Source organism: Grus americana, chromosome 1 (genome assembly GCF_028858705.1).
Source record: "Grus americana isolate bGruAme1 chromosome 1, bGruAme1.mat, whole genome shotgun sequence".
Classification (NCBI taxonomy): domain Eukaryota; kingdom Metazoa; phylum Chordata; class Aves; order Gruiformes; family Gruidae; genus Grus; species Grus americana.
The window spans coordinates 70,129,393-70,138,317 of NC_072852.1; the positions used below are offsets into that span (position 1 = coordinate 70,129,393).

The 8,925-nt window shown below is 46.5% G+C and overlaps 1 protein-coding gene across 2 annotated transcripts in view; it reads left to right on the forward strand.

Moving 5' to 3' along the window:
* Positions 1-8,709, forward strand: part of BCL2L13 (BCL2 like 13) — a 46,474-nt gene extending 37,765 nt beyond the window's left edge. For both annotated transcript variants that reach the window (XM_054821798.1, XM_054821807.1), the window contains exon 7: positions 1,740-8,709. In XM_054821798.1, coding sequence (XP_054677773.1) covers positions 1,740-2,552 — 813 coding nt within the window. In that variant the 3' untranslated portion in view covers positions 2,553-8,709. The remainder of the gene's footprint in view (positions 1-1,739) is intronic.
* The last annotated feature ends 216 nt before the right edge of the window (positions 8,710-8,925 follow it).

Below are 8,925 nucleotides of genomic sequence, written 5' to 3' on the forward strand. Positions count from 1 at the left end.
GGAGATCCTTCCCCCTTCTAGGGAAGTGAGGAGTTTGCAGTGTGTCTGGTGTCTCTGTGGAGAGTTGGGGCCTCTTGTGTTTCCCTGAGAGAAAGGCACGTTGCTGCTGGCCCGGGCGCTGTGAGCTCTGCTGGTCTGCCTACTCAGACTTGGAAACCAGGGACTTACTTATAGGCCCTGAATTCCTTGCATACTAGGAACTAAGTGATACCTGGGAGTTACCAAAAGCTGAAATGCATTTTCCCTCTGCTCTCTAAGCCAGGCACTGGTATCGATTTGGCTCTTTCTCCTCCTGGCCCTGCTCCAGCCCTGGTCGCACTCGTACACTCGGGCATCTCAGTGGGCCAGGCTGGGCACTGATCAGGGTTAAAAACAACTCAGAAAAATAAAGACTGAGTTTGTTTTTAACTTGGATCGGTTCCTGACACACACCACCGCATGAATCCATAAAAAGTTGTGGAACAATCGAGGAGGTGTCTTGGAATGGGAAACCATCGGTAGGAGACTGGAACAGAACCAAACACCAAATTCACAGGTCTTGGGAAGGGCTTAAAAAGACAGGGACAACTGCTTGGAGTGCTTTAGGAGAACTGTTGTGTGCAGAAGGGGGCAGGGAGAAAGAGAATGAATGGATTTTTAATTACTTCAATTTTTTCATGTTATGATGGGACTGAACAGGAAAGCTTGATGATTGAATGAGGAATTTGCAGGGAAAGAGCTCCCAGCACTGCAGTACTTGATAAAATGTTCACATCATTTTTGTTAGGAGCAAGGGAGTAATTGAATTATTAATGGTTTCAGACTTCTATTATATGGCATAGCAAACTTTCAGGTTCCTCTCTGCCTCTATCTCTTGTTTTTACTTTCTTGGTATCACACCCATCTCAGGTTCTTCATCTGCAGTTAATTTTTTTCCTCTTGTAAATCTCTTCTGTGTTACGTACTCAGCAGTCCATGCACGACTAGGGTCAGCAGTGCTGTTCTTTCTGTAAGGAAGGAATCAGTCGTATTTTACACTTGCAGTTTCACAAACTGGAGCCCACTGTCAAAGTTTTAGGATGTCTATAGATTTTTTTCTAGCTAAATAAAAACAAGCAAACCCTGTCAGCGTCTTTGGATGTCTGTGCTCGGTTGTTCATTTCAACTTGAGTTAAAGTTATGATGCCAGTCTTGGAAAGTGAACTCATTTAAGGTTGTTAGTAAAGTAAATGTTAGTAAATGACTGGAATTACTGTAGACTACAGATTGTTGGTACAAAGTAGAAATACAGGCTTCAGAGAGCACTGAAAATGTAATAAAATTAATGAAGAGAAGCACTGTTAGATGAAAATGGACAAGCAACACAGAGCACTTCCACAAAATGGAAAGGGGAGTGGTATTCAACTGAGCTCATGTGTTTGGTTTCTTTTTTTCTTTGGTTTCAGACTCTGGTTCCTTGTTCTCTGGTTAATAGTGCCTGCATGGTATGTTTTGGTGATGTACTTGACGATGCAGTAGTGTCAGGGAAAGGAGGAGCGCCCAGCAAAGCTCTTATAAGTGGTTCCATTCTTTGGAAACACCAGCTGGAACAGCTGGGTTTTGTAATCTCTTCCGAAATGTAGGTCAAGCAGCTGCTGCTCCTGCAGAGGCCCTCTCCTCTTTCCGCCAGCCCCGCTAGGTTTCCAGGTGTCCTGTTCCCTCCCGTACGGGGGGGTAATGCTGAAGCTATCGCTTACGTGTTGTCTTCTTTTCCTTCGTAGGGGACAGTCTTTACTTTGGAATCTGAAGAGGAAGAATACCCTGGGCTCATCGCGGAGGACAGTAATGACATCTACATCCTGACCAGTGACAACTCGGGACAGGTGAGCCCCCCGGAGTCCCCCACGGTGACCACGTCGTGGCAGTCGGAGAGCCTGCCCGTCTCCCTGTCAGCGAGTCAGAGCTGGCACACAGAGAGCCTGCCAGTCTCCCTGGGACCTGAGTCCTGGCAGCAAGTGGCCATGGATCCTGAAGAAGTCAAAAGCCTGGACAGCAACGGAGGGGGTGAAGAGAGGAGTGAGAACAACTCTTCCAACTCAGATATTGTTCATGTGGAGAAGGAAGAGATCCAGGAGGGGATTGAGGAAGCAGTGGTGTCAGCCGTTGCTGCAGAGACCATACAGGCAGCATTTCCAGAAACCCCTGCTTCTTTACAGGAAGCAAAACCTCAAGCTGAAATTGCTGCTGTTGAAAAAGCACATCCCTCCATGCTTCTGCGTACAAAACAGGAAGAAAAGGGAAAAGTGGCCGAAGAGCTTGTTGAACCTGAAATCCCCGTATTAAGTAAACCTGTCCCAAAGTTAGCCCCATCAGAAGAAAAGGCTGCACCAGAACCTGAGAAAATACTGCTTCCAGGGGAAAAAAAAGTGGGGAAAGAGGGCCGCTTGGAAGAAATAGAAGAGAAATCCTCCGCTGCAGAGGAGAAGCCTATCTTATTGCCGGAAGGGAAATCTATATTGCTGTACGGTGGGGCTGCTGCAGTAGCTATATTAGCTGTAGCAGTCGGAGTAGCGCTGGCGCTTAGAAAAAAGTAACAAACAGAGCTCTCTTGAGGAGGAGGGGGGAGAGAGAAGAGAGCACGATCCAATTTTTTAGTTGTGTTACCTAAAGGTTGAGCTGCCTGCTGTTTAATTGGACGTTTGAGTAACTTAATGGTGATGGGGTGAGGTCGTTCAATAAGCCTCCAGCTATGGACAATCATGTTTTTAGTAGAATTGGGGCGGGGACTGGTTTTTCGTGATTAAAGTACAGGGGTATTTTTAAAAAAAAAAAAATTACAATAAATTCTGCAAATTTAAGAACTTAAGTGCAGGTGCTGAAGAAAGGGGTGCTCGTACTCTAGGACTGGAACAGAGAATCCCTAGGGGAAGGGGAGCGCCAGCTGCTGCCAGCCCCTGGAGTTTTTGGCTTCTCCAACTGACCGCTATTGCAGCTGTGCCGTCTTGTCACTTCCCGTCGCCCCCCCCCCCCCCCGCCCCCCCCGAGCTCCCCCTAACAAACATTAGCCAACCCACGTCCCATAGCGAGAGGCTGGTCTCCCTTTTGTCTCGGCTTCCTCTCAGGTACAGCACTGCTCCTCGTAACCTCGCAGGTTCCTCCTAAGCCCCAGTGGGAGAGTGCTTATTCTTACCTCTTTGCTCACACTGGTTTTGGCCCCTGACATTTACCGGAGCCCTATCCTGTAAAGATGCTGCCTCTCTATAGCTGTATTATCTCTGAGCATCCTGGCATTCCTGGGGGAGAGGTGCAGCTTCCGCAGCCCAGGAGGGTGGGAGGGACATGCTATTTGCTGGTTTTTGAGAATCCATTTGCTCTGTTCCTGCCCAGCCCACTTTACTGCCACCCTCGTTACCAGAGATGCAAAATCCATGCTGGACACAGTGCCATTCTGATCAGTACTCTGATACCAGGGTATATTCAGCAAAGATATGGCAAAACTACATGGAAGTGAGGCCGATGCCTCCTGTGCGATTCAAAGGTTAAATGCTACGCTGTCCTGTATCACGCTGCAGTTTGTATCGTCTCTCCCAGAGTATATTTAGTCCTAACTTGGTCTTGGCTGTGACAGAATCCCAGATACATAAGGCAATGGATTCTAGTAACTGAGCAAAACAGCATTAAACATCTCTATCTGCCTGTTCCTGACCCAACCCAGCATGTTGTTCAGTGCGATTTCTTTTGCGACGCTGAATCTGTAATTAGCTAAACTTACAGATTCACAAATGATGAGAAAGTTACCGCAGCAAAAAAGCAAAGCCCTCTTCCTGCAATCGCAACATTTCAAATGTGTGTGAAGAGAACCCTTTTAAGTATTACCATAGGCATTATGGCAGATCCTGGCGCAAGTGTTCCTCTTCCAGTGCGCTTTTCTGTGTCTGTCCTTGTCCGTGCGGCAGCTCTGTGGGCAAGACCTTAGGCTTTCCAGGCAGAACTACTGATGCTTCTGTGAGGGTTTGTGCTGGCACTGTGGCTTAGGCCAGGTGGAGGTAGGTGAGAGGGGATGATGGAAAAATTGAGACGTGAGCTTATGGGAAGCTTACTCTTCATAAAGCACAAACACAAGGTACTTTATTTCTAAATAACCTGATCTAGAGTATGTCTCCTAATGAGCCTGTTCTTAAGCAATATGAGAATGAAGAGGTTTTTTTTTTTTTTTTTTTCCTTTAGCACATTCTCTATTTTAGCATATTCTTGCTATGTTATCCTAGCCCACCCATAGCCCAGGATACTGGGAAGTCAGTAAGACCCTGGCAGATTCTGAGGAATTTTGTTTAAGCTTTTTCTGAGAGTGGATTTTTTTTTTTTTTTTTTTTAAGAAACCACCTTGGATTTTGAACTCTTTGTGTGTGAAGTTGAATACTGAGAGGAAGGATTGTTACATATGTACTGCTGCTGTGGACTGAACTCAGGAGCGCTGGCATTCTGGACTTTACTTTTGATCATTGATTGCTCTTTTTCTGTGTACAAAAGCTAGCAAGTTGGCCTTAACAGAAAACAAACAAACACACACCCACCCCCCAAAACCCAACAAACCACAGCACACCGTTACCATGTTGCAAAAGGGAATTGGGTTTTTTTTCCATTTCCTGGTGCCCTGCCAGTACTCTCATTGCTGTGCTGTGTGCCTGGAATGGGTCACTGGGACCTCCTCCCACCATGAACTCTCCATTGTCTGCCTGCCCACCACCACGGGTCCCCTTGCGTGGAGGAGAGGTGTCTTGATGATTTTGTTGCGGACATGCACAAATGTTTACAGTTTTGCTTCATTTCACATGTTGCAACAGTGTTTATTGACAAGTGACACAATCTGTGCAGGTACCTGTGTGCCAAGGGCTGCATTACTGCCCGGTAAGCAGGGCTGGTCTGCCCTTCTCCTGCTGCTCTGCTGATGGGTTCCGTTTCTTCTCTGGGCACGTTCTCTGCAGAAGAAGGGCTGTTTGTTCTTAACCTAGCCTCCAGCCTCTCCTTACTTGAAGATGTTGCACCTGTGTTTGGGACATCCTCCACCTGTAGTCACACAGCAGGTTACACAGAAGTACCCACATGCACTCTGAAGCAGAGGTGGATTTTTTTTGGACACTCTGTATAACTTGTGTACAAACCCTGGGGAGGACGAGGGGGGAGATGTGTCAGTTGCCCTTTCAGCTCTTTACCATACATGGTTTTGGTAGTAGTGTGAGAGATGGGTACAGAACAGATGAGAATAAATCCTTGTTGGCAGAAGGAGCCCAGTGGGGCATTAAATAAAAAGTGTCTTGTTTCACATGCAGCAGTGAGAAGAAGGTGGCAGCAGTAGTAAGGAAAACAAATTACTTTGTTTTGTTAAGCATTTCTGTGGTGGGGCAAAACCCTGGAGTACCTGTTGTGTTGCTACGTTTAATGGAGCATTGGCTGCACCATGGGTTTTGGTTGCTTGTCCCTTTATATACTTCTCATTTTAGGGTCTTACAGATTTGACAAGTCAGCAAGAATTTGTACCCTCTTCTTCGCACCACTGACCATGCATTTAGAAAATGTATTGTATGTCTGTGCTCCAGGAACACTCCATTAGCTAAACAGGTCAGTTATGGACTTGAATTCTGCTGAATTTGGAGTCCTGTGGTCAGAGCTGGGACAGGCCCTGTGAAGTCACCAAAAGGCAGGTAAGCTCAGATGACAGCCTTCTTACAGACTTGAGTGCCAGGCTGCTTGCTCTATTATAGGCATGAATTAGCAAATGGAAGGGTTGTTCCCCCCCAAGTAATCCTAAACTGCAGGGTCTAATTACCCCAAACAGTGTGAGGCAACCTCTCCTTAGTGGATCTCTTGCAGCTGGCAGAGGAAGGGCAGTAGCTATATGCTTAGGAACGGGCATACAGAATTACTCTCACTTGTGTTGCTTATCCCCTTCCCAAAAGTGCCTCAATATCTGTCCTCGAGTGGCCTGTACCTTAACAAAATATCTACCTTAAACCCATTCTTTCTTCACTTTATCCTTGTCTGCAGCACACCCTGAAAGCTGAGATGCTAAAACAGCAGAGGACTGGATCTACAATAAAGCGTTAAATACTTAAGGGCCTACAGTGGACAGCATGCTGAATAACAAGCTGTCAAGGAAAAGGCTTTCACAATGCTTTCACAGCTTAACTCTAACCTGTGCTCACTTGGGCATTGTGGCTGGGACCTGGGCAAGGGCTTGCTCCAGCAAGCATCCCTGGAACGACAGGCTGAGAGCAAGGACTGAAACCCAGAACCCTGCTGTTGCATTAAAAGCCCAAACCACAGACAGACCTGTGTTGGCCCATTGCAGCCACACACAGTGCAAAAGCCTGGGGCCTCCTGCCTCCCCAGGGCCTTCACCTCCAGAAGGTCCAGGCTGGAGTTGGCACAGCAGTGCCAAGCTGCCCAGCTATGGCAAAGTCAGAATACAGCTAGGCAGAGAGAGGTGGCTTGAAAACCAGCTTTTGGTTCTCGTCAGGCTAGGTAGATGCTAAGTAGGGGTTCTCAGGGTGCTGCTGAAAAACAGTGAAAATAACTTGGATCTAAAATACAAGATCTGGCCCAATGAAACAAGCCAGAGTACAAGGAAGCAACACTGTTGCAGCCTTCTGTCTGTTCAGAGGTGAGTCAGTCAAGCAGCTGCCTGCTCCAGGTACTTACCTGTCAGTGCAGGAGCTCGCAGCATAGAGCCACAGGCTGCAGCAGCAGCACATTCTCTGCTTAGTATTGCACCAGTCTTGGGCACCAGTTTAACTTCCGGCAGTAAGTGAAGTGCCTGATGTTGTGTTTGCAGTTGGTTGTTTCTTTCCTAACCTGCCTTCTAGAGAGCAAATTACTACTACAAGAATCCATCCTTGCTGTTTGCAAGGGCTTGATTTTCCATCCTGGCTGGGGGCTGTGCTCAGGCATCTGCAGCTCAAGGGACAGTTGAAAGCTGTAGCACTGAGTGTTCTTGCATAGGGCAAGTTCTGATGTCAGAACCCTGTTTCCTTCCTCTTTGGGTAGCTCTGACCACAGCTAGGCTAACACTTTGGGCTGCATTTTTAAACTAATCAATGCTAATAGTCACAAATGAAAACTTTCATTAGTACTAAACAAGCAAAGTTCTAAAGGTTGGTCTTTTTTCATTTTAATGATTGTGGTAGCAACATAATCTGCAGTCATAAGCCTTCCCTACATTTAATTTCACCTACAGTGGTATGGCAGTACTAGCAAAACCATAGTAAGGTAGCTGTTGTTATTCTGGTTTAAAAAAAAAAAGTGCTTCTGGCAGCATAGTCTCTCATTCACTGAACCAGAGCAAGCTCATGCTACAGAATTTGAGAGTGTAATTACTAGATTCTTTTGCTGTGAAATGGGGGGGGGGGGGGGGTGGGGTGGGTGGAAGGGTGAACACAGCCCCAGCTGCCATGCCTAGGTAGAGCCCAGGTCTTCAGTAGAACATCTCATTCCAGGCATAAAACATGCTGAATGTCAACTCATCTGTATGCGTCCACTCCAGTGGGTTACACAACAGGAGAGTGTTTCCCAGTGAAACATGGAGAGGTGAGGCACATTATGTCCTGTACCTATTGAAGGCAGCTGTGCATGACCAATTTGGCTTGGCCTGCTTAATTTCAGCACAAGGAAGGTTACAAGAACAGTATTGCTTTGACTCCATTTATGCATCTGTGCTTCAAAGTGCAAGTGCTGTATTGCCATTAAAAAGGGGGGGGGGGGGGGTGTAAGATTTAAGCCAGGACTACCTGATTGTGGTAGAGCTAGCTCTCAGGTCCATACATAGCAGGGAGAGCAGGGCTAGCTCTAGGCAACAGTACTCGGTTGTGTGTGCTGAAGTGAACTCTCTTGTGTAGTGTACTTGGCTGGGGAATGAGAACTGCACCAGCTTGGAAGGGATCAGCTGTAGTGTTACCAATACATCCAATGCTGCTCAGATCCACCTCCTTAAGTTAAATAACTTTATCACTTTTTTTCCCCCCTACTTAGAGCTGACCCTCTCTCGGTCTCATAGGTAGGCTGACTTGCTTCCTCCTAGCTAGAGGTCTATGGTTATGCTGTAGAAATGGGGGAGCTTCAGTTAGCTTCCAGTGGAAGCTGCTTTTGATCTCCCTGCAGTATCTGCAGGGGAGGGAAGGAACACTATTGATTTGGACAGAACAAGCTGCAGAGGATGCATCTTACTGCTGTACCTTTAGGGGGTCTCTCCCCATTTTTAACTCGCATTATAAGCTTTTATTCAAGTGTAAAGCTAAAACCCACTCAGACCAAAAGAATGCCACTTGGTTTGTTAAGTAGCAAAGACTAATGGGACTGACTCTGAAGTATGCACATTAGGGGTATCTTCTACTAGGCTTCCACGGGGTGTAAGCAGGTAGTGATGGACTTGCAGGGATTTCTGATTCTGTTCCCAAGAGGCCTGCCTGGGGGAAGAGACCCTGACTGTTCCTCAAGTCACCCATTATCCAAGGAACTGATCATATTGTTCCTTTTAATATGCAAGTGCAGCCTTCTTGGGGAAAACTGTCTAAAGCTTCTTGTGCCATTTGGTTAATAAAAGTGTTTCCACCTTTAAAAGAAAGTTCCTTCCAGCTTCATTGTTCTACATTCAGTTGAAGTGAAGGGGTATGTACAATTTTTCCCTCTGCTAATGGGACACTGCTGTAAGACCATGCCCCCAGGTTGCACTTTAATAAATGGTACAGTTTTCAAAAACAATGTGTAGAGTATTTCTGTGCTTTTTTTCCCCCCCTCCCTGTTCTAGTGCAGGCACCAAAAAAAAAATGTGGTTTTACTTACGTAAGATTTGGTTATGCGAGGCATGTCTCTAGTGCTGCCAGCTGCATCATAAGCGGTGGTAAATTAGAGGAGAGCCAGGAGTACTTGCACAAAAAACTGACAACACCAAAAAAAATCCAGGTGGAAATTGAA